The sequence below is a fragment of the Mobula hypostoma genome, chromosome 1 (assembly GCF_963921235.1).
Source record: "Mobula hypostoma chromosome 1, sMobHyp1.1, whole genome shotgun sequence".
Classification (NCBI taxonomy): Eukaryota; Metazoa; Chordata; class Chondrichthyes; order Myliobatiformes; family Myliobatidae; genus Mobula; species Mobula hypostoma.
In genome coordinates this window covers 232,447,389-232,474,044 of record NC_086097.1, presented here as the reverse complement: position 1 = coordinate 232,474,044, position 26,656 = coordinate 232,447,389, and the positions used below count along the sequence as shown (strand labels likewise).

At 40.0% G+C, this 26,656-nt stretch overlaps 1 protein-coding gene across 3 annotated transcripts in view; it reads right to left on the bottom strand.

Annotated features, from left to right (window-relative positions):
* Positions 1 to 26,656, bottom strand: part of rbbp8 (retinoblastoma binding protein 8) — a 146,751-nt gene that overhangs the window by 6,485 nt on the left and 113,610 nt on the right. For 2 of the 3 annotated variants that reach the window (XM_063066051.1, XM_063066042.1), the window contains exons 9-19: positions 26,443 to 26,543; positions 25,466 to 25,578; positions 21,235 to 21,328; positions 20,566 to 21,126; positions 16,266 to 16,386; positions 15,173 to 15,261; positions 14,033 to 14,135; positions 11,519 to 11,629; positions 7,406 to 7,472; positions 6,536 to 6,632; positions 1,039 to 1,180 (exon numbers count right to left, since the gene is read on the bottom strand). In XM_063066051.1, the coding sequence (XP_062922121.1) occupies positions 1,039 to 1,180; positions 6,536 to 6,632; positions 7,406 to 7,472; positions 11,519 to 11,629; positions 14,033 to 14,135; positions 15,173 to 15,261; positions 16,266 to 16,386; positions 20,566 to 21,126; positions 21,235 to 21,328; positions 25,466 to 25,578; positions 26,443 to 26,543 (1,599 nt within the window). The remainder of the gene's footprint in view (positions 1 to 1,038; positions 1,181 to 6,535; positions 6,633 to 7,405; positions 7,473 to 11,518; positions 11,630 to 14,032; positions 14,136 to 15,172; positions 15,262 to 16,265; positions 16,387 to 20,565; positions 21,127 to 21,234; positions 21,329 to 25,465; positions 25,579 to 26,442; positions 26,544 to 26,656) is intronic. The other variant, XM_063066058.1, reaches the window with a different exon arrangement.

The window sequence follows — 26,656 nt, the reverse complement described above, 5'->3', positions numbered from 1 at the left end:
CACCTTCAACAATCCCAAAATGTCGATTGTTTGTAGATGCTGCCTGACTTAATGAGTTCCAACATTTTGTATATGTCCATCTTTTAAATAGTCCAATGAATAGGAAATTGCACCATCTCGGATTGCAAGACCCTGTAGCGGTCAGCTGAGAAGATCTGGGTCTCTCTTCCCGCCATGGCAGACATTTACACCACACGCTGCATCCGTAAAGCAAACAACATTATGAAGGACCCCACGCACCCCTCATATGAACTCTTCTCCCTCCTGCCATCTGGCAAAAGGCACCGAAGTATTCGGGCTCTCATGACCAGACTATGTAACAGTTTCTTCCTCCAAGTCATCAGACTCCTCGATACCCAGAGCCTGGACTGACACCAACCTACTGCCCTGTACTGTGCCTATTGTCTTGTTTATTATTTATTGTAATGCCTGCACTGTTTTGTGCACTTTATGCAGTCCTGGGTAGGTCTGTAGTCTAGTGTAGTTTTGTGTTGCTTTACGTAGTTCAGTGTAGTTTTTGTATTTTTCATGTAGTACCATGGTCCTGAAAAATGTTGTCTTGTTTTTACTGTGTACTGTACCAGCAGTTATGGTTGAAATGACAATAAAAAGTGACTTGACTTGACTGGTAAATTAATTCCTAGCTTTCTGTGAAATTTAACAGCCTAACATGAAGTAGTCCTTTGTTGAAGTCCAAATGAAGAGCTGTTGAGCAATGAAAGTGAATGATCATTCCGACATGAAACTCTTGTGTTTAAGATGCTGATCTATGCACTTCAAGCCTGGTTGCACCTGCTAGTCTTCCAATACCGTGAAAATAACTCCTTGGGATCCATGGTTTTTCAACTGCAATGTTTCAAAATACATCTATCAAGGTGTGAAGCTCTAAAACATGATAAAGCTGGGAAACCTCCCCAAATTATTTGTTGACCTTGAGGAGTCATTTACTGTCATGAATGGAAATATGGAAAAAACAAATCTAATTACCAAAGAAAGCCACTAAAACTCGACCCATGAGGTAATTCTGAAGTTTCTCACCTCTATCAACACAGGTTTGGGTGGAAGGAAACCCCACCTCCCAGAAGTTCTCTGGTGTGTTTGGAGGGATGTACCGGAATCTATGTCTGGAACAGTTTGCCAACTTTTTCAGTCTTTCTTCTTCTGGAAGATCTGCATAATACTGAAATAAATGACAGTAATTTAAAATACATTTCAATTGCTATCAGTACCTACAACTGCATACTTATTCTCCAACACCTTTCTCTGACCCAAAGTTCCTGAGCTGCCTAATAACAGAAATAGGACTTGTTCATTTACTCTGTCCTAACACCTGATGATTCCAAACACCATCAAATGACCGGAGAAAAATCCCAGTTTCTCCATTCTACCTATGTAACTAAGACCGAATCCATTAAATCTTTCTAACTCGCTAGTGAATTTACAGCCATCCTACACTGCAGTGACCAGAATTAGTTGCAAAAGTACTGGTTAGAACAAAACAACTTCTTCTTCATGTGCCTTGTGTGTTACACACTTGGGCGATCGTGGCTTTCCACATCCAACGATCCCATGCAGCGTCAGTGATATCTGGCACACTTAGATCTGTTAGTTCTTTCACAGTGTCCATATATTTTCTTCTTTGCCTTCCTCTTCCGTATTTCCCAGGTATATGGCCTTGTAATGCAAGGCATTCTATTTCTACCTTTCTGACGACATGGCCCAGGAATTTAAGTTTCCTCTCATTTAATGTTCTCATTAAAGATCTTTTTGTATGGGCACGTTGGAGTACTGTCTCATAAGTTACTCTATGGGTATTATGGGTGACTTCAATCTACATGTAGATTGGGTGAACCAAATTGGTAAAGGTGCTGAGGAAGAGGATTTCTTGGAATGTATGCGGGATGGTTTTTTGAACCAACATGTCGAGGAACCAACTAGAGAGCAGGCTATTCTGGACTGGGTTTTGAGCAATGAGGAAGGGTTAATTAGCGATCTTGTCGTGAGAGGCCCCTTGGGTAAGAGTGACCATAATATGGTGGAATTCTTCATTAAGATGGAGAGTGACATAGTTAATTCAGAAACAAAGGTTCTGAACTTAAAGAGGGGTAACTTTGAAGGTATGAGACGTGAATTAGCTAAGATAGACTGGCAAATGACACTTAAAGGATTGACGGTGGATATGCAATGGCAAGCATTTAAAGATTGCATGGATGAACTACAACAATTGTTCATCCCAGTTTGGCAAAAAATAAATCAAGGAAGGTAGTGCACCCGTGGCTGACAAGAGAAATTAGGGATAGTATCAATTCCAAAGAAGAAGCATACAAATTAGCCAGAGAAAGTGGCTCACCTGAGGACTGGGAGAAATTCAGAGTTCAGCAGAGGAGGACAAAGGACTTAATTAGGAAGGGGAAAAAAGATTATGAGAGAAAACTGGCAGGGAACATAAAAACGGACTGTAAAAGCTTTTATAGATATGTAAAAAGGAAAAGACTGGTAAAGACAAATGTAGGTCCCCTGCAGACAGAAACAGGTGAATTGATTATGGGGAGCAAGGACATGGCAGACCAATTGAATAATTACTTTGGTTCTGTCTTCACTAAGGAGGACATAAATAATCTTCCAGAAATAGTAGGGGACAGAGGGTCCAGTGAGATGGAGGAACTGAACGAAATACATGTTAGTAGGGAAGTGGTGTTAGGTAAATTGAAGGGATTGAAGGCAGATAAATCCCCAGGGCCAGATGGTCTGCATCCTAGAGTGCTTAAGGAAGTAGCCCAAGAAATAGTGGATGCATTAGTGATAATTTTTCAAAACTCGTTAGATTCTGGACTAGTTCCTGAGGATTGGAGGGTGGCTAATGTAACTCCACTTTTTAAAAAAGGAGGGAGAGAAAAACCGGGGAATTATAGACTGGTTAGCCTAACGTCGGTGGTGGGGAAACTGCTGGAGTCAGTTATCAAGGATGTGATAACAGCACATTTGGAAAGCGGTGAAATGATCGGACAAAGTCAGCATGGATTTGTGAAAGGAAAATCATGTCTGACGAATCTCATAGAATTTTTTGAGGATGTAACTAGTAGAGTGGATAGGGGAGAACCAGTGGATGTGGTATATTTGGATTTTCAAAAGGCTTTTGACAAGGTCCCACACAGGAGATTAGTGTGCAAACTTAAAGCACACGGTATTAGGGGTAAGGTATTGGTGTGGGTGGAGAATTGGTTAGCAGACAGGAAGCAAAGAGTGGGAATAAACGGGACCTTTTCAGAATGGCAGGCGGTGACAAGTGGGGTACCGCAAGGCTCAGTGCTGGGACCCCAGTTGTTTACAATATATATTAATGACTTGGATGAGGGAATTAAATGCAGCATCTCCAAGTTTGCGGATGACACAAAGCTGGGTGGCAGTGTTAGCTGTGAGGAGGATGCTAAGAGGATGCAGGGTGACTTGGATAGGTTGGGTGAGTGGGCAAATTCATGGCAGATGCAATTTAATGTGGATAAATGTGAAGTTATCCACTTTGGTGGCAAAAATAGGAAAACAGATTATTATCTGAATGGTGGCCGATTAGGAAAAGGGGAGGTGCAATGAGACCTGGGTGTCATTATACACCAGTCATTGAAAGTGGGCATGCAGGTACAGCAGGTGGTGAAAAAGGCGAATGGTATGCTGGCATTTATAGCAAGAGGATTTGAGTACAGGAGCAGGGAGGTACTACTGCAGTTGTACAAGGCCTTGGTGAGACCACACCTGGAGTATTGTGTGCAGTTTTGGTCCCCTAATCTGAGGAAAGACATCCTTGCCATAGAGGGAGTACAAAGAAGGTTCACCAGATTGATTCCTGGGATGGCAGGACTTTCATATGAAGAAAGACTGGATGAACTGGGCTTGTACTCGTTGGAATTTAGAAGATTGAGGGGGGATCTGATTGAAACGTATAAGATCCTAAAGGAATTGGACAGGCTAGATGCAGGAAGATTGTTCCCGATGTTGGGGAAGTCCAGAACGAGGGGCCACAGTTTGAGGATAGAGGGGAAGCCTTTTAGGACCGAGATTAGGAAAAACTTCTTCACACAGAGAGTGGTGAATCTGTGGAATTCTCTGCCACAGGAAACAGTTGAGGCCAGTTCATTGGCTATATTTAAGAGGGAGTTAGATATGGCCCTTGTGGCTATGGGGGTCAGGGGGTATGGAGGGAAGGCTGGGGCGGGGTTCTGAGTTGGAGGATCAGCCATGATCATAATAAATGGCGGTGCAGGCTCAAAGGGCCGAATGGCCTACTCCTGCACCTATTTTCTATGTTTCTATCTCTATATGATATTCTCAGCATTCTTCCAAAAAACCACATTTCTGTTGATTCTAAGTTTCTTTGGAGTTCTGGTGTTACCAGTCCATGTTTCGAAAGCATACAGCAAAATTGACCAGATGTAACATTTTAGTAGCCTAAGCCTTGTTGTCATAGAAATGTGTCTGTTGGTAAAAATGGGTTTCATTTTTTGGAAGTTGGTTTTGGCAATGGCAGTTCTTCTTTTTATTTCTACTTTACTTCTAGCATCTTGTGATACGAAGCTACCAAGGTAATTAAAGCTGGTCTTTTGTTCAATTCTCTTGGTTATCGATGTACATTTGGCAGTTGGGAGCATCCTGTTGTTTTGATATTACCGTACATTTGGTTTATTTACAGTTGACGGTTAGACCAAAATCTGCACTTGTTTGTACTACTTTGTCTAGGAGGATTTGTAGGTCTTCTGCAGCACTTGCTATTTGGGTGGTATCGTCTGCAAATCTTATACTGTTGATGTTAACACCTCCAACTTTTATCCCATCTAGGTCTTCTATTTCTCTGAGAATCATTTCACTGTAGATATTAAACAAAACTAATGCTTTATAAAGCTCCAAAATAATATTCTTGCTTTTGTAATCTTTGTCTTTTTTGACCTAAACTGTTAATTTTAAATTAAATAATTTGGCTCAACCAAAAACAGGGAAATCAGAAATTTATGCAGACATAACATGGTACATACTGTATGAAAGGTTACTGTACAGGTAAAGATGTTCATCAATACTCTACAAGTTGCAGGATACTTCTGACATTTCCTTTTTTCATTTTTAATGTCCAGGTTTTCCCTTTTTCCACAGAACATGCTCTGTTCCAAATTTCATTGTCAACTGTCTGAATCCAAACTATACTATTTATAACTTTGGTTAAATATTTAAACCCTGTGATGAGTTTCAAATCACATATCTATGTCATCACTATGATCCATATCAACGCCCAACTCCATTCTCATCTCAGCTGTCACTAAAACACTACCCTACACCTTCGTTATTTCTGGATTGGATTATTCCCACAAATTCATGAACAGTCTCCCTCATTTACTTTTCTGCAAAACTAAGATTATCAAGGGGTCCTATGCCCTTAATTTAATGGCATCCAGTGTTTATTGACCTACACTGGCTCCAGCTTGAACAATTGCTCAACATTAAAGTTCTCATTCACCTTGTCAAAATAAATCTCACCATGTTCTTATCCCTCCACGTCTCTCAGTTGCTGTAGCCCAGGAAATGTCTGAGTTACCTCTAACTCTAGTCTTTGGTGAATTGGTTGGATGTTAAATGTAAACAACACATTTCATTGTATGTTTCGAGGTACATGTGATATACAAATCTGAATCAGAATGTTATCAGGAGCATGTGCACTGTCCCCCTTCCTGAAGTCAATGACCAGCTCCTTTGCTTTGCTGGCATTGAGGGAAAGGTTGCCAAGACGCCATGTTACTGGGCTCTCCATCTCTCTCCAGTACTCCAACTCATTGTTGTTATTTGAGATACAATCCACTAGATGGAGTTAGAACACATCATGAATTCATAGACAGTAGAGTAGGGGAGCTGAGGATGCAGGCTTGTGGGGCACCAGTGTTGAGAATAATTGTGGCAGAGGTATTAGTGCCTATCCTTACTGATTGTGGCCTGTTGGTCAGGAAGTCAGGCATCCAGATGCAAAGGATAATGGAGATGAGCTTGCTTGGAATTATAGGCCAGAAGGTGGAGCTGTATTCAATAAACAATAATCTAGCATAGGTGTCTTTATTATCCAGATATAGGGCCAAGGAGATGGCATCATAGACATAATCAGTGAATAATCATAGACAAATTGCAGCAGGTTTAGGTTTCATGAATCTCAAGTGTAATCACCGCACTAAAGCTATCTGTGCCTTCTACTACTGGAACCATAAGCTCTGGAACGTCTTCCATCTTCCATGGAATTCCTTAAAGTTTCTTTGGGCTAATACCCATTTGTAAGGCTTGGAATCAATTTTTGACAATTATTCATGGATATTTCACTATGCTTATATCACTAGTTATTATATCAGTAATAAAATAAAGGCAAATTAGATTCAAATAATGAACTTTAAGATCCTTTGTTCTTTCACAGGAGGATAATTTCTTTACAGGAAATAAGTTAAAAGATTTAAGTAATGAAACATTAAAAAATAAAGTCAAAGATCTGATCATATGTTAGGTCAGTACTTACTACTTCACATTCCTTGCATGTGTGCCCTTGCATCTTTCTTCTTTCTTCCTTGTTACGGACCACCTCAATGTGAGGGAAGTTTAAAACTGTATTTTTTCTAGGATCCAAATATTACATTGACCAAATTAGATTCACTAATAAATTTGTTCTGTTCTTGCAAGTACATACTATTTCTTGCAGATATATTTTCTTGGTAATGTAAAGCAACACACACAAAATGCTGGAGGAACTCAGCAAGCCAGGTAGCATCTACAGAAAAAAAGTACACTAGATGCTTCCGGCCGAGACTCTCTAGCAGGTCCTGCTGAAGGGTCTCGGCCCGAAACGTTGACTTTTTCCCTAGATGCTGCCTGGCCTGCTGAGTTCCTCCAGCATTTTGTGTGTGTTACTTGGATTTTAGCACCTGCAGATTTTCTCTTGGTAATGTAACATGGGTCTGGGAATTATGAACAGTCCAGTGATAATGTTACGGGCTAGGACTTCTGTAATAAAATTGGGTGATTTCATAAACCGTGATCTCACACTCACAACTATAGTATGAAATAGATTTAAAAAGTGTCTGGGTCTGTACTTTTGTAGAGTCTCCAACAATAGATTTGAATGTTACTGGAAACCTGTGCGCTGCTTGCTGATGGGGTTATGAAATTTGCCTTTTCTTTTGAAGTTATGCCAACTCCAGTAGATGCAGTCCAGACACCAAGTATTGGAGTATCAGCTATCGGTGAGCATCCAATAGCAGTTACATGTTCTCCTTCTCAGCAGAGCACATTAAATTTGTAAATCGTGTTCAAAAGTAAAACTTGGATTATTTGCAAATTGTGTATTATGTAAATGATTAAAATGCATAATTAACTATTTAAGTCACATTACCTTTGCCCAGAGTTTAAATAAGGCTGCACAGAAGATTCATTTTTTACTTTCTCTGGTTCTTGAAAAACTAGAAACAAAAATAATCACATCTTAAACTCAATCCCATCTTCAGTAACTAACACAAATATCAACTCAAAAGGACCAAGGGAAGTTTACAAACTGAGGGGACAATTTTGTTCCACAGGCGCTGACAGCTTTATCGCTATCACCAATCTTCACTATGAGCTGGGACAATGTGCAGTGGACACCCATGTGTCCAGAAGGCACTGGTTTCTTTTCCAGCAAATACCCCTGAACAGCAGAAAATTAAACATTAAGACCGTAAAACACAGGAAAGAAATTAGGCAATTCGGCCCATTGGGCCTGCTCTGCCATACCTTCATGGCTGATTTATTATCCCTCTCAATCCCATTCTCCTGGCTTCTCCCTGCAACCTTTGACACCCTGACTATCCAAAAACCTATCAACCCCCACTTTAAAAAAACTCGGTGACTTGGCCTCCACAGCTGGCTGTAGCAATGAATTCCACAGCTTCACTATATCCGGCTAAAGAAATTCCTCCTCATCTCTATTCTAAACGTATGTCCCTCTATTCTGAGGCTGTGTCCTCTGGTTCTAGACGCACAGATGTTAGGAAACATCTTCCACCCATCCACTCAATACAATTTCAATACTCGATAGGTTTCAGTGAGATCCTCCTTCATTCTAAACTACAGCAAGCAGAAGTCCAGAGCCATCATACGCCCCTTGTATGTTAACCCTTTCATTTCTGGGATCATTCAAGTGAACTTCCTCTGGACTTTCTCCAATGGCAGCACATCCTTTCGTAGATAAGGGGCTCAAAAGTGCTCACAATACTCCTAGTGCAATCTGAACCAATGCCTTATGAAGCCTCAGCATTACATCCTTTCTCTTATATTCCAGTCCTATTGAAATGAATGCTAACATTGCATTTGCCTTCCTTACCATTGACTCAACCTGCAACCTAATCCTGCACAAGGACTCCCAAGTCCCTCTGCACCTCTGATTTTTGAATATTCTCCTTGTTTAGAAAATAGTCTACATCTTTATTTGTTTTACCAAGTGTATGACTATACTCTTCCTTATACTAATTTCCATCAGCACCCTCTTTGCCCATTCTCCTAATCTGTCTAATTCCTTCTGCAGATTCACTGCTTCCTCAACACTAGCTGCTCCTCCACTTATCATCCAATCGTCCGCAAACTTGGCCATAAAGTAATCAATTCTGTCATCCGAATCATTGACATCAAATGTGAAAAGAAGCAGTACTAGCACCGACCCCTGTGGAACACCACTAGTTACTGGCAGCCAATCAGAAAAGGCCCCCTTTATTTCCACACTTTGCCTCCTTCTACTTATGTCAGTATCTTTCCTGTAATACCATGGGCTCTTATCTTGTTAAGCAGCTTCATGCGGGGCACCTTGTCAAAGGCCTTCTGAAAATCCATGTAAACAACATCCACTGACTCTTCTTTGTCTATCCTGCCTACTGTTGCTCAAAGAATTCCAAAAGATCCGTCAGGCAAGATTTCCCCTCAAGTAAATCATGCTGACTTTGGCCTATTTTATCATGTGCCTCCAAGAATCCTGAAACCTCATCCTTAATAATGGACTCCATCATCTTCCCAACCACTGAAGTCAAGCTAACTGTCTATAATTTCCCAACTTCTGCCTCCCTCCCTTCTGAAAGAGTGGAGAGACATTTGCAGTTTTCCAGTCATTTAAGAACCATTCCAGAATCTAGTGATCCTCAAAAGACATTAGTAATGCCTCTACAATCTCTTTAGCTACCTTTCAGAAACAGAAAACCTACAGCACAATACAGGCCCTTCGGCCCACAAAGCTGTGCCGAACATGTCCTTACCTTAGAACTACCCATAGCCTTCGATTTTTCTAAACTTCATGTATCCATCCAGGAGTCTCTTAAAAGACCCTATCATTTCCACCTCCACCACCACCGCCAGCAGCCCATTCCACGCAATCACCACACTCTGTGTACAAAACTTACCCCTGACATCTCTATACCTACTTCCAAGCACCTTAAAACTATGCCCTCTCATGCTAGCCATTTCAGCCCTGGGAAAAAGCTTCTGACTATCCACACAAACCCTGGATGTAATCCATCTTGTCCAGGTGACTTATCTAACTTCAGATCTTTCAACTTCCCAAGCAACTTCTCCTTAGTAATAGCAATTACACTCACTTCTGCCTCCTGACCATCTCACATTTCTGGCATACTGCTAGTATCTTCAGTGAAGACTGATGCAAAATACTGATCAAGTTCAGCCGCCACTCTTTTGTCCCCCTTTACTACCGCTCCAATGTCATTTTCCAGCGGTCTGATATCCACTCTTGCCTCTCTTTTACTCTTTATATATTTTTGAGAAAACTGGATATCCTATTTTATATCGTTGGCTAGCTTACCTTCATATTTCATGTTTTCTCCCTTTATGGCTTTTTTAGTTGCTTTCTGTTGTTTTTGAAAAGGTTCCTAATCCTCTAATTTCCCACTAATTCTTGCTATATCTTATGCCCTCTCTTTTGTTTTTATGCTGGCTTTGTCTTCCCTTGTCAGCCATAATTGCCTCCCTTCCCTTTAGAATATTTCTTCGTCTTTGGGATGTATCTATCCTGCACCTTCCAATTACCCCTCAGAAACTCCAGCCATTGATGTTCTGCTGACATCCTTGTCAGTGCCCTCTTCCAATCAACATTAGCCAGCTCCTCTCTCATGCCTCAGTAATTCCCTTTACTCCACTATAATAGTAATACATCTGACTTCATCTTCTCTCTCAAGCTGCAGGATGAATTCTGTCATATTATGATCACTGTCTCCTAAGGGATTCTTTACCTTAAGCTTCTTAATCAAATCTGGTTCGTTACAGAACACCCAATTCAGAATTGCCCCTCCCGAGTGGGCTCAAACATGAACTGCTCTAAAAAGCCATCTCATAAGCATTCTACAAATTCCTTCTCTTCGGATCAAGCACCAACCCGATATTTCCAATCTACCTGCATAGTGAAATACTCCATCATTATCATAACATTGCCCTCTTACATGCCTTTCCTATCCCCTGTTGTAAATTGTACCCCGCATCCTGGCTATTTGTTGGAGTCCTGGATATAACTCCCTTCAGGGTATCTTTACCCTTGCAGTTTCTTAACTCTACCCACAAGGACTCTACACCTTCCAATCTTATGTCACCTCTTTTTAAGGATTTGATTTCAGTTTTTACCAACAAAGCCCACCCCACCCTTTCTGCCTACCTGACTGTCCTTTTGATATAATCAGTAACCTTGGATGTTAAACTCCCAACTAGGATCTTTCAGCCACGACTCAGTGATGCCCACAATATCGTACCTGCCAATCTGTAATTGTGCTACAAGATCATCTACCTTATTCTGTATACTGCATGCATTCAAATATAACACCTTCATTGCTGTATTGATCACTCTTTTTGATTTTGGCCCTCTGTTACACATCAACTCATCCCATTGACTGGAATTTTGCCCTATCATCTGCCTGTTATTCCTCACTGTCTCACTGCACCCTGCATCTACTTGTATACCAACAGCTCCATCCCTCATTACTATCATTCTGGTTCCTAACTCCCTGCTAAATTAGGTTAAATCCTCCCTAAGAGCTCTAACAAATCTACCGTCAAGGATCTTAGTCTAGCTTGGGTTCAGGTGAAACCTTTTTGTACAGGTGATGCCTTCCCAGAAGAGATCCAATGATGGAGAAATCTGAAACCCCTGCGCCACTTCGTCAACCACGCATTCATCTGCCAAATAATCCTTTTCTTATCCTCACTGACACATGGCACAGGCCGCAATCCAGAGATTACCACCCTGGAGGTCCTGCTTCTCAGCTTTTTACCTAACTCCCTGTATTCTCTCTTCAGAGGAAATACATTCTGGCTAACTTTAGCCTCTTTCTAGCCCAGGAAGTCAGTTCTATCACCACTTCTTGAGCTAAGAATTAAGCAAATATTTGTAATAAAAATTGGCACTTCCTAGTCAGCTCTAATACATGCTGAACAAACATACTAAATCACTATAACAAAACATTTCATCTTTATTAAGGATTACCATCTTCATGTTCTTTCTGGGGACATTTTTCTTGAGGATATGATTCATATTCTCCATAAGCAGTGCGGTCAAACATTTCAGAGAGGCTGTCAGTCAAGGGGTGTCTCCCTGCTTGAGCCAAAAAAGAAAGTTGGGAATAAAAACTCTTACAGTGATCTAGAGTCAAAGTTAAAGGTGTATCACCGATTCAAACAAAAATATTTAAAATAATACAGCAAAACTGCTCAGCACACCACTGCCATGTTGATGGAATGAGGACCGGCTCACAAAGCAGCAACGGGCAACCAATCACAGCTAGCAACTGTTGTGCTAACTTAATAACAAAAAATTAGATTGAACCGGAAATGTCCATTTACATCCATCAAGACAATGTAAAATCATGGACCGTCTTCCCCAACTACCTAATCCTTTTCAAAAATTCAGTCCGGTGTAAAAATAAAACCTCATCATCTTGCAATTCATTATAAATTTGGCTTTATCCTTCATTAGTTTTTATGCTGCTTTTGCACCTAGTTACATTTCAACTACGCATTAGGTTTTTTTTCTTCCCATTATTCTTCAGCTTATATCTCTGACCACACAGGTCAGGGATACACTTTATTTATTGCTTTGAAGACCTTAATGACCTCTAAAGTTAATTTAGAATTGCCCTTTAAAAAACACTTCCTGTCTTTATTTTTATCTGTCCAGTGGATTACCTGTCATCTCCTATACCCACCCCATATTCCAAATAGGATACAGGGGTCCATAAATTGGAGCAAGCACTGTTTGTTACATCCTGTGACTTGAGCTCAATTCCATGATCGTTCAGTGAAGGTTTTGCCTAGCATTTTCAGAGGGCCATGTTATGACAAGTGTCGTGAATAATTTCCTCCTTTATGTTCTTTCTTACAGCACTCAAATCTATTTAATTTCATCTGTAAAGGGGAGGTGGTACGTTCTCCCCGTGACCAGATGGGTTTCCTCCGGGTGCTCTGGTTTCCTCCTACAGTCCAAAGACGTACTGGTTAGTAGGTTAATTGGTCATTGCATATTGTCCTATGATCAGATGAGGATTAAATAGGTGGGTTCCTGGGCTCATTGGGCCGGAAAGGCTTGTTCCATGCTGCAACTCATTTTGCACTCCACTCTCAGCCTTCTCCACTTTGAATTTCGCAATAATAAACAAAATACCTCAATTTTGGTCCAATTTCCAAATCAATACCAAAATCTCAACAACACTCCATCAATTTTCATAAATTTTCTGCAATGTACAATTCTTTCCATATTTTGTACAATTGCTAAACTTTTGATGTATTCTGCAAATAATAAAAACAAATGGAAACAGTGACCATGAACTTATACTTGCAGTAAGTATCCAGTTAGTTGCCACTGGTCACATTGAGACTGTTCTGTTTACAATTATTCTTTGTATTCAAATGTATCCAGCTAGTTACAAAAAAAAATAGCTTTAGAATTAATGTGCAATAGGTAAACCCTGCAAGTATACTTGATCACAGATCTTACTTCAGTGGGCAAATCGGTGATATTTCCTGAATTATATTGAGAGAAAGTGCACTTTCACTCCAAAGGCTGGAACAGTGTTTCCTAAAATAGCTGTTGAGAGAAGTTCAACAGCACATTTTAAAAATGAAAATCAACAGGCTAAAATGATTACAGCACTAAGCAGGGGGGAATAAAACCATAATAAGAGTACCCAATCTGAGTCAAGAGGAAGGACATTCTGAAGGGGTGAAATGGATTTTTTTAAACTCATGTTCTTAACTTTGTGTTGATATAAATCCAAATCTCTCCATCCGTGTAAAAGTAGCCACATTTCTCTGCCAATACTTCAGCCTGCTTTGCTGCAGCTGGTCCAGGTTAAGAATTATTACCTATTACCATTGTGTAATTGGTACAACGCTCCTGGTGCTCCCAGCAACTACGTGTTTAGGAAAATATTTTTCATTATTGTTGCAATTTCCTCATACATCTTATACTGCCTCCTCAACTACAAAAAATAACTAATGATGTTGTATAAACCTTTAAAAATATATTTCTTTGAAAGTGAAATGTGAACTTTAAGTTTCAAGATGATGAATTTCACATTAATTCTTAGCATTGCTCATATAAAACATAGAACGGTACAGCATTGTACAGGCCCTTCAGCCGACAATGTTGTGCTGGCCTTTCAAACTCCTAAGTCAAACCCTTTCCTTTCCTCCTACATAGCCCTACATTTTTCCAACACCCATGACCTAAGAGATTCTTAAATGTTCCTAATGTACCTGCTTTACCACCACCCTAATAGAGCGTTCCACTCTGCACAAGGAACACTTCCACCATGTGTAAAAAAATTTACCTCTGATACCCCCCCCCATACTTACCTCCAATCACCTTAAAGTTATGCCCCCCAGTATTAGCTATTTCCACCCTGGGAAAAAACCTCCAGTTATCCACTATCTATGCCTCATGCACTAAAGTTAGCCTTGAATAAATCAAAAGAATAATTCATTACCTTTCGTAATTACTCACCAGTGGTCAAGTCTGTTCTTGTTTTTTTGGCTTTCAATAATATGCTTTCACTCACGAAAGTGCAATCCATATCTGGTGTATCTGTCCATAGTTGTCTGTTGGGCTGTCAGAATAATTAACATTCAACCAATTCCTTCAATAATTACAACTCAAGAATTTCAAGATAAATAATTGAAAAGTGCTGCAACTGTCTTACTACTTGTCTAAGAAAATAAAGCTAGTTGTTGTACTCCCTTTGCTAACTTTCTTATGACTACAAACAGTACAGACAAGTTTATTGTTTTCTGGAAAACAATGGAAGATCCCATTTGGACAAATTGATAAACCATCTGCAAATTCTCCTGGCCAACTGTGTAACTGAGTAATGTTGGGGAGTACAGGATCTGAAGTGGCAGGTCTGCAGAACATCTGTAGACAGAGAAACAGAGTTAATGTTTCAAGTGGATGACCTTCCCACAGACCACCAACCATTTGAAACATTAAGTTTATCTCCCCACAGATACCGAATGACCCGCTGATTATTTCTAGGTTTTGCTTATATTATATTGCCACTGTTAGTAGTCATTTTTAGATTTCTGTTCATAAATAAAATGTAGTGATTTTGAAATCACTGAAAAATGTCATAAGAATAAAATAGATAAAATTTTACAACTACTTAAAAAGCTATCCACCAACTTCTTTGCTTCAATACTGTCCATTACTTCCAGTTCTATCCTTCTCCAGTGCTGCTCAGTGACACAAACGACAAGCTCCTGTACTCTTGCACACTGGGACCTGTACTTCCCTCACTTTGCCGTCCCTCCCAACCACACCCCGTTGAGAAGGTTGTGTACTTGGCAGACATAGTTAATTAGCTGATGGTCTGGAAGCAGCTGATTCCTATGCCTTATTAGATATGAATAGTGTGTTATTCATGTGATCAAAAATAAGCAGTATGAAAATCTACCAAAATCCTTCTCTACCTGGGAAACATTTGAGAAAGTAAAAGGTTAGGAGATTCTGGGGAGAGAACAAGGCTGTGGGCTGAGTCTTGGTTTGCTCCAGTAAAGAGCTAGCCATCTCTCTCTATGCTGTCAAGTTCCATGGTTCAAAGTAAGAACGAGAAAGTAACCTAAAATAATAATTAAAATGATAGCTTACCTTCAATTCCAGTTCTAAAGTGTCCATCTTACAATCGGAGAGGTCTACTTCTGGATCTATGCTCCACTGAATGTTTTCAGATTTTCTCGCTGAAAATTATCAACAGGTGCAAAATTTCAGTCATCTACCAAGCATAGTTAATGCAGATGAGAACACAGGACACCAGATTACCAAGCAACCATTTGACACCATTTTTTAAAGTCTACAACCAAAAAGTAGATAAAAGCAGCACGCACAAAGACCACAAAGTTTCCCTCCAAGATCCACATCATCCTGATGCAAAAACATATCATTATTTAGTCAAAATTTTAGGACTCCCTACCAAAACTCAGTGAAAACCACTTTGCTACAGGGACTCCAAATTACTTCAGAATGTGCCTTTCTGGTATTCACTGCTGATCTTGCTCATGTTCTATGTTTAGCACTCTTTCCTCTCTCATCTACTTTAGTTTCTCCTTCAGTATAACAAAGATATTCTCTTCAATGAGCAACATTACCAATGTTAGAACATAGGACATAGAATAATACAGCACAGTACAGGCCCTTCGGCCCACAATGTTGTGCCGACCCTCAAACCCTGCCTCCCATATAAGCCCCCACCTTAGATTCCTCCATATACCTGTCTAGTAGTCTCTTAAACTTCACTAGTGTATCTGCCTCCACCACTGACTCAGGCAGTGCATTCCACGCACCAACCACTCTCTGAGTAAAAAACCTTCCTCTAATATCCCCTTGAATTTCCCACCCCTTACCTTAAAGCCATGTCCTCTTGTATTGAGCAGTGGTGCCCTGGGGAAGAGGCGCTGGCTATCCACTCTATCTATTCCTCTTATTATCTTGTACACCTCTATCATGTCTCCTCTCATCCTCCTTCTCTCTGAAGAGTAAAGCCCTAGCTCCCTTAATCTCTGATCCCTTTCCAATGCTGTTATTATGTTATACTGTTATTCCTCTATAAAGGAGCACTTAACTCATGCATGTACACAGTTGGTATGAAATCCAGTAGCTCTCAATATTTTAAGTTACATTAAAGGAATAATGACCTCCAGTTCAATTACACGAATGCTATTAGCCAAGGGGAAAACTAACCTACCAGTTTTGTCATCATTTATATACAGTGTAACAGTCGCACAGGGATTTGGCTGAAGCACCGAAGTAGACTCCTTGGATGTAGTTTTTGAATTTTTCCTTTTTAAAATTTTGACTTCAAAATCCTGAGAATACGAAATTGTTTCAAGAAAATGAATAACCGAAGGCAAATAATTACAAACATAAATATTCATTGCATGGTAGAATGGTCTTATAATCAAATAGTAATATAAATGAAGTGCCTGTTCCTGTGTTATACTTCTCTATACTTCACATTTAATGAGAAATGAAAGCATCTTCAGCCTCCTTCATTTATTCATTACGTGCCGTGTCATATGACGTGGGTGATCATGGTCTTGACTATGATTGTCTTGGCAAAGTTTTCTACAGAAATGGTTTGCCATTGCCTTCTACTGGGAAAAATCCTTACAAGATGGATGCCCCCAGCCATTATCAATACTCTTCACTGACACCTACTTATCAATGGTTGCACAAGTAGGACTATCCTACTTGTTCATAAGACCATCCGCCACCTGCTCCCATGGCTTCACTTGACCCCGATCGGAGAACTAAGCAGGTACTATACCTCACCAAAATATAACCTGCAGGCTAGCGGAGGGAAAGAGTACCTTACATCTCCTTTGATAGAGACATATCTCCACCCCACCACTAACTCAGCCTCTTATATGAAGGGTGATTGATAAGTTTGTGGCCTAAGGTAGAAGGAGTCAATTTTTGAAACCTAGCTCATTTATTTTTCAATATAGTTCCCTCCTGCATGTACACACTTAGTCCAGCGGTCGTGGAGCATACGGATCTTGGACCTCCAGAAAATGTCCACAGCAGGGGTGATTGATAAGTTCGTTGCCTAAGGTAGAAAGAGATGAGTTATACAGCTCTTGTTACATGCACATGCAGTTCAACTCTTTGAGTGATTATGCGGAAAATTGAAGTTAATAACTCATCGGGGTAACTGATAAGTTCATGGCCTAGGGTAGAATGAGATGAGTTATTAACTTCAATCTTAGTGCGGACTATTATCTAAATGGGGAGAAGGTTCAAACATCAGAGGTGCAGAGGGACGTAGGAGTCCACGTGCAAGACCCCCAGGAAGTTAATTTACAGGTCGAGTCTGTGGTAAAGAAAGCAATTGCAATGTTTGCATTTATTTCAGGGGGAATAGAATATAAAAGCAAGGAGATAATGCTGAGCCTCTATAAGACACTAGTCAGGCCACACTTGGAGTATTGTCAACAATTTTAGGCCCTATGTCTCAAAAAGGATGTGTTGTCATTGGAGAGAGTCCAGAGGAGGTTCACGAGGATGATTCCAGGAATGAAGGGGTTAACATGATATGGCGAGAAGGCAGGTGTATGGGGTTGAGTGGAATCCGGGTGGAAAGTCGGAGTGGAATGTGGTGGAAAGTCGGAGCAGACTCAATGGGTTAAATGGCCTAATTCTGCTCCTATGCCTTATGGCCTTATGGTCTAACATACATGTCATATAACTGCCCTTTCCAACTTCCAAACCCTTTCCACTATAGACCTAGATGCCATTTCTTTGTTAACTGCCTGCTGTACCTGCCTGGTAGTATTTTTTAAAAATTCTTCAACCCTTTTTTCTCTTCCATTCCCGATTTTGATAAAGAATCTTTTTAAAACTTTCATTTCAGGTTCAAATAGCTGACAGAAAAAGTTTTGGAAGCTTACAATTTGGACTGATGGCATAGAACTGCTCCTGCAAAACACAATTTCTTGCCCAGAGCCAAGTAGCCTCCCCAGCTACAACTTCAGACAAGACCATAGGTATAAAACTTTAATATGCTGTTAGATTCCAAGATCAAACAGTAACCAAAACTCTTTGACCTGCTCTACACCTTAAACAAATAATGTTCAAGCAACCTTCACTAACCACTGATATTTTTTGATATATGCTCCTGTATATTCCCCTCCCTTGCCAAAACTCCAACTCACGTTCTTAATCATGCCAGAACTGGCTTTCAATTACTTTCTTGCTACTATTTTTACTTTGGTAACAGACTGTAAGCTATCTGTAACAGTGTAATATCTGCACTTCTTCTTAATCCCATTAACCCTACTGGGCATAGGCCATTGACAGCAGTTCGCCAGAGTCCTCTGTCCTGGCCAAAGGTTAACTGGCCTTTGGCTTCTGCTTTCACCACACGACTTCATACGTCTCCAAGGCGAAGATCCTTCCTCTCCCAGGAATGAGGTCTTTGGAGCTTCTGTTGCTCTGGGTTTTTATGGGCTGGCGTTGCTAGCCCAATGCCCAACCCTCCTTTCACAGCCAGGCTTGGGACCATCCATAGTGGAGTTCTATTTTTCTATTAATTCAGTCTAAGGGATAGGGCTACACCCACCCCCAATTCAGTCTCTCAAATTCCTGTAGTCTTTCCCACCCCTTTTAATCCCAAACTCACTGATCACCGTGTTTTTTCTGCTTTACCCTGTCACTGACCTGCCTTTCTTGTTCTCCAGTACTTCGGTTTCATTCTCAGTACCACCCCTTGATAATGTCTTTGTACCTCCACGCTTACCTTCAAAGAATTCCCAAACCCTCTCTCCTCCCACATGTGCTGGCACTGCCTCCACTGCGCCTGAAACCTATAGCTTTGGACCCACTCTTTAAATTGAAAACAAACTAGCTGGCATTAAAGGAAGTACTCTGATTTGGAATAAGATGGTAAAGAGGGGCACTCCCTGCCTTCTCAGGTGAAATAAAAGATTCCATGATTCTAATAGTATTTGCCTGGACCCTTGCCTATTATTTTTAATTCTACCTCTATCAGACTGTTCTGTGTATGCCTCCAGCTATACTGTAAAATGTATTTCATTAGGTGTTAAGGTAAACATGTTATTACTAGTTTTGTATTAAACTTGCAGACACTCTACTGCCTCACTAAAGCTTACCAGGCAAACCTTTGTCAGTACTGTGAACATTATACCCTGCAAGAGATCCTGTGGGAGTACTCAGAAGAAGAGCAATGATGGTTTTATTACTATTACATTATTGATATTATTGTTTGTGTATAAATTGGCTGGCATGTTTCCTTTTACAAAACTTCAAAATACTTCTTTGATTTTTAGGCACAAAACATGCAAACAATAGTTTATGAAATCATGAAATTATAAATTAAATTTCTAAAAGTGGCCAGATGCCATGATTTAAATGTATATTCTATTCATACGATTAATATTTGTTCAAACTTGCACAGAATTTCAGGACTAAGCTTCCCAGTGTCACATCTTATCCTATCTATGGGGCCTTTGAATTAATGTTTTCTTTTCTCCCCACTCTCAAGTGTGTTTTCCTGGAGCTTCCACTCTTCCAGCTGGGATGGGGAAAGAGTAAAATAGAAGCAAGTTATTTTTACTGCCACTCTGCAACACCAACCTGGCACAGAATATACCCTGCGAGCTCACCGGTTCCATGTCTCCCTCCAGCTAGAACTCAAGAGAGTCAAAGAACAAGTTCTGCATTTACATTGATTGCATTTTTAAACTCCCAATATGCTGCAGAGGTTGAGATCTTTAACGTACAAAACATTCATTTAAGAGTCTTTAACAGGGGAATTGAATCTTTTTCAACACACACAAATTGCTGGAGGAACTCAGCAGGTCAGGCAGCATCCATGGAAACAAATAAATAGTCGATGGTTTTGGCCAAGACCCTTCTCTTGTGTATCTTGCCCCTTTCATGTATCTTTTTGCACCGTTTGGAAATTGCAGAGAATTGTGGACACAGCTCAGTTTATCATGAAAACCAGCCTCTCCGCCACCGACTGTGTCCATACACCTCTTTGCTTCAGAAGACCTCTCCCACTCTAGACATTCTCTCTTCACCCCCATTCCAATGGGAAAAGATTAAAAAAAAACTTGAAAGTACACATCCTTAGATTCAAATCAGCTTCTACCCTGCTGTCGTAAGACTCTTAAAATAGGTGTATGTAAAAGATGAACTCTTGATCTCACAATCTACTTCACTGCGGATCCTTCCACCTTATTGTCTACTAGCTCTATACTTCTCTATAACTGAAACACTATACTCTTCTGTATTCTGCTATTGTTTTTATGTTTTAAATGATCTGTACAACTAAGTTTTTCCACTGTATCTCAGCATGTGACACTAATAAACCAATTCCAATGATCATGCTCCATCCCTTTGGCAGAATAGGCTCAAGGGTGAGTAACTAATTAAATGAGCATGATTTTCATATTAATCTCTTATCCTGCATTGAGAAGGTACAACACATTCCCAGAGGGGTTACCTAACATTAAACATACCTTCGAGTCACTAAAGCCTTGTTCATTCTGAGTAGAGTTACCAGGTTTTCTGTTATCAGACAAATCTCCACCTCCTCCATTTTTCACAATTTTCTCTTTAGTATCCTGAAATCTATCAGAATGTGATGCCTCAAAGGTTTCTTGTAGATAAGCAGCACCACCTTGAGAATCCTTGGTTAATCCATTGCAGGCTCTTCTGAGATTGATGGCCTTTAAATTTATTTTTAGGGATTCTGGCAGAGAAACTTTAATTGATTTATTATCCACTGCATCTTTTCCATAACTTCTATCTTCCAATCGGCCACTAGAAACATGATCAGATAAGTCCAAAGGCTTGTCAACATTATCATCCAGAGAAACACCTGTTGATGGAAGATTTTCTTTATTAAATGAAGGCTTTTCACAATTAGTGGCAGAATCATCCTCATCTTCCATTTTTTTCCTTTTTGCCACCCTGGTACATGGGGGTGGGTAGGCAGCATCAGTCTTAATTTCAACGAGCTTTTTTGTCATTTTTGGTCCACCCAGTTTGGATTGCTCAAGGAATGGATTGATTTTTGCCTTGGGATCGAAGAGGAAAATAAGAGCTATCTTTAGGTTTTGTACATAAGCAGGTTAAAGCAATTCTGACTTGTGAATGAAAATTTTATGATTAAGCAATCTACTTACTTCAAAATCAGAGGAACCTTTGGCAGAACCTCCAAATACAGGAGAACGAACCCAGCTCCGAGACTTTTCATCTGCTTCTGATGCACGAGAAACTCTATAAGAAAATTTAAGAAGGTCTTCCTATCAGTGACTTTCTTCTTTAGCCCTTTACTTTTGTCACTTATCACCTCCCAGCTTCTCATTTCAGTCCACAACCCCCAGCACCTCCCATCCACCCACCTTTCCCCTCACCTGGCTACACCTATCAACCGCCGGCTTGTAATCCTTAACCTTCTTATTCAGGCTTCTTACTCCTTCCTTTCTAGTCTTGATGAAGGGTCACAGGCTGAAACATTGATTGTTAATTCCCCTCCATAGATGCTTCCTGACCTGCTGAGTTCCTTCAGCATTTTGTGGGCATTGCTCTTAACAGAAAATTCAGTATTAAAAGCATCCTCTGCATTTGAAGGACATTGCTTTTCAGTTTTATGTTAACTGTGTTGTTGGAGCAACAACACACCTGCCACGTGTATACCGGTACGTATATTTTGGAATAACATCTAATTCTCAGTTTCTGTAATCGACATTCCCCAATCAGTTCATTGCCTTGCCACAAGTGAGTGCTGTAGAGATCAGAGATCTCCCAAACCAGTCACTATTATTAATCCCTCCTGTTTCCCTAGCCATTTAAACTTCAAAATTTAGTGTTCTTTATGCAAATGTGTTGAAATATTGTACCAATTTTCCTCTCTACCTGCTGTCAATCTGGGAGTGGTATCTACAGGCCAAAAGTCGATTTATTTTTACTTTTCACCTCACTTCCCCTGTTGTCAAGCTTTAGTACACAAGAAAAATCCACTTTATTTGCTCCGAGCAACTCCAGACCCCATGCAAAAATTAACTTCTCCAAATTCACCCTTTTAAAAACTTCAAAGTTATGGCATCAACTAGGTCTGCTGGCTCAACTCTTGTGAAAACTTAACATCTGTACTTTCAGTTCCCATTACAAAAATTGATGGGAAAAGAAACCTTTCCTACTCTTGTCTAGAACTAAACAAAGCTCAAAAGCTACTTAAAAAAATTCTTACTTTCTTCTGCTGCTGAACTGTATAACTCAGACAATGCTCCCCTTGACCCTGTGGCAAATTCTGGCCTCACTCACTTACACTGACTACTGCTCCTGCAGCAATCTTTACTGTATTTGGACCTCAAGATAAAGATTCAAGATTGTTTAATGTCATTTCCAGGACACAAGCGTAAAGAACGAAATTGTTACTCCAAATTCAATGCAGCACAAAAAAATACACAATAAAAATAACACAATGAATACAAATACAAAAGATAGCTTATATACAGTACATACAGTAAATTATCTGCTCATAAAGTGACACTAGGTACACCTATATTTACACCTTCTTTCCACCATCTCTTTCTTATTCTAGCTTTACCTGCAACAGTTACTTTTGTATTTCTACACCTGTTTACTAATTCATACTTGCTATTGTATTATGTTCACTTAATCCATTAATTCTAGTGTCCACATCTTAACTTTGTTCACTGGTTCTCATTTTTACATTAGTGTACTGACAGTAAATCATTGTTATATACATTTATTGGTATACTGATATGCCCACCATCCTGATAATGATTCAAAGATTACTGATTTTTTTTAAAAAAGTAATTGAGAGGCATGTGATCCTATAATAACTTACTGATTTATTAAATCTATGGCCCATATATCTTTAGAAGCATAGAGATACTAATGTCTGCTATTCTATTCAACTGACTGACTCATTTGGATCTGTACAATTGCATTATTATACTCAGTGCCTGCTTAATTATTTTAACATTTAACAATGGCCTTTTGCTCTGAGCATGTTGTCACATGGAAATAATTGAATAGGGTAATGTTCAGCAAAACAAAAAGCACAGTGTTTAAAGTTAAATTCGTAAATTAATTATATTAATATTTAATTTTTAGGTTATAGTGGTTGTTCCTGCTTTTCACTGTTTAGGGCGCTGTATCACCCTGTTAGGAACATCAATGCAAAATATTCAAAATTGTCCAGGCTTTGGACAAAGACAGCAACGCACTAATAAAAAAAACATTGTAAAGTAGACATGTTTCTGCTTACTAATAGCTTCTGACCACTGGTATGGACCCCTATTTGTAATGTGAAATTGGAAAAATTGAAGTACTCTTAAATAACTAAGCTCAAAACACAAATTAGTACAGTGGATTCCCGTTAATTGGGACAGCCGCTTATTTGGGACAACTAATAATGTACTCTCTTTTCTAGTCCTGATGAAGGGTCTCGGTCTGAAATGTTGACTGTTTATTCATTTCCATAGATGCTGGCTGACCTGCTGAGTTCCTCCAGCATCTCTTGAGTTTTTAAATGGCATTAGTAGTGTGCGTTTGTGTTCAAAAAGCAGCTATTTTTGTCACCGACAGTTGGCGAGAAATAAGCAGCAAGACAATTCAGAAATGTTTTGCTCACTGCAGTTTCAAGCATTCAGACTTGGAGATGCCAGAAACGGCCAGGAGTGAAAAGCAAGTTAGAAACTATGAGGAATTTGAAGTTATCGACAATCATCTTGAATGTACCTTTGGTCCCCACCAGACACTCAGCCCTCACCTCTAGCTCCAAGTAACTGTTTGCATACAACAGTGGCCACACACTGGTATATTGCTTCGGCAGGTGGGCTAGACCAGGTGAGGGTAGCCGGCGGGTCTTATACCCTGGTGGGATAGGGACATGCCTGTTCTAGCATACAAAGTCTGCTCAGGTGGTCTAGTCAGATGAGATCCAATACCCAGGAAGGCGTTTCTGCAAAGCCATGTGGAGAGTGAAGGGTATGGTGAGGCAGAGTAGCCATGGTCATCCACTGCAACCAAGGAGGACCCAAGTGGTTACGTTTACTCGTACCACTGGACCTGGACTTCTGAGGTTGGGAGAGTAGAACTTGCCCAGTACAACAGCTTTTCAACTTTAAAAACTCTCCTGCACAGGTTTCCTGTCATTGGTGAATACGACAGATAACCACCAGGAGTATTGGTAGTGTTCTAACTTGTTCTGTCTTTCACTTAAGTACATAATTTGTTATTCAGTTAAACTATAGCTTGTCTTTTTTACACCTTTTTAACTATTTCCATGAAATCGGCTAATTGGGCCAAACTAGCCCCAATGTGCCCTAATTAACTGGAATCCATTGTATTCCAATTTGAAATCTGAACAAAGGTACTTTTTAAACCATAGAAACCATAGAAACTACAGCACAGAAACAGGCCTCTTGGCCCTTCTTGGCTGTGCCAAACCATTTTCTGCCTAATCCCACTGACCTGCACACGGACCATATCCCTCCATACACCTCCCATCCATGTACCTGTCCAATTTATTCTTAAATGTTAAAAAAGAACCCGCATTTACCACCTCGTCTGGCAGCTCATTCCATACTCCCACCACTCTCTGTGTGAAGAAGCCCCCGCTAATGTTCCCTTTAAACTTTTCCCCCCTCACCCGAAACCCATGTCCTCTGGTTTTTTTTCTCCCCTTGCCTCAGTGGAAAAAGCCTGCTTGCATTCACTCTATCTATACCTATCATAATTTTATATACCTCTATCAAATCTCCTCTCATTCTTCTACGCTCCAGGGAATAAAGTCCGAACCTATTCAACCTTTCTCTGTAACTCAGTTTCTCAAGTCCCGGCAACAACCTTGTAAACCTTCTCTGCACTCTTTCAACCTTATTTATGTCCTTCCTGTAATTTGGTGACCAAAACTGAACACAATACTCCAGATTCGGCCTCACCAATGCCTTATACAACCCCATCATAACATTCCAGCTCTTATACTCAATACTTCGATTAATAAAGGCCAATGTACCAAAAGCTCTCTTTACGACCCTATCTACCTGTGACACCACTTTTAGGGAATTTTGTATCTGTATTCCCAGATCCCTCTGTTCTGTACCACAAGCTCCTGCTATGCTCTAATTAGTTACTTGACACAAATATTCATGATATCATTCCAAAATTGAGAATACTGTTAAATGGTCTTCAACCTAAAACATGAAAATCACATTTCTCTTGACCACAGATGCTGCATGACCTGCTGAGTATTTCAAGCATTGTAAAATTGTATTTCACTTGGAGGGTACAATCTTATGTAATTATATAGCAATTTAGAGATTTACCACTCAAAATTCCGAGAAAAATAACACTCCAAGTTAATATTAAAATGCATCATACCCAGAGCCACAGTCATTTAAATGGTCAGAATTTGCCTGATTCCCATCCTTTTCCAGTGGAATTTTTGTGGTCTTGGGAAAGTCCCGACATGAATTCAGAAGACTCTGCGAGTCCTTTAACAGAGAACAACAAGGGTTATCTAACCAATCCTAGTTTAAATAAGATCATACAAAAGTCATTAAATATTTTTAAATATCCACAGACCGTCGGTTTTCTGAATAGAACTAAACTATTTTTCTTTGTAGTGTTTCACAATAACTGATATCATGGCTTTAGCATTTTTGATAAAAACATAAAATGGTGGAGGATTACAAATACCTGGGGATACGTATTGACAATAAACTGGACTGGTCAAAGAACACTGAGGCTGTCTACAAGAAGGGTCAGAGCCGTCTCTATTTCCTGAGGAGACTGAGGTCCTTTAACATCTGCCGGACGATGCTGAGAATGTTCTTGAGTCTGTGGTGGCCAGTGCGATCATGTTTGCTGTTGTGTGCTGGGGCAGCAGGCTGAGGGTGGCAGACACCATCAGAATCAACAAACTTATTCGTAAGGCCAGTGATGTTGTGGGGATGGAACTGGACTCTCACAGCGGTGTCTGAAAAGAGGATGCTGTCCAAGTTGCATGCCATCTTGGTCAATGTCTCCCATCCACTACATAATGTACTGGGTGGGCACAGGAGTACATTCAGCCAGAGACTCATTCCACCGAGATGCAACACAGAGCGTCATAGGAAGTCATTCCTGCCTGTGGCCATCAAACTTTACAACTCTTCCCTTGGAGGGTCAGACACCCTGAGCTGATAGGCTGGTCCTGGACTTATTTCATAATTTACTGGTATAATTTACATATTACTATTTAACTATTTATGGTCTATTACTATTTATTATTTATGGTGCAACTGTAACAAAAACTAATTTCCCCCTGGGATCAATAAAGTATGACTATGACTAAATGCTATACTTGTGGTACTTACAGGTTCCTCCTTAATTCCAAGGCCTAATGTTTCTGCTACAACAGCAGCTAGGTTAATGCTATTCTGTTGTGTGGATGACTGTTCTGTTGGTTGTTTTGTGGCTAGAAGTTGAAGAGAAAACTAAGTGAGGCATATGACAAAGCAAGAATAAAATACTGCGAATGCTGAAAACAAAAACATACAACAGAGCTATACCAAACAGGTTAGACGTTTC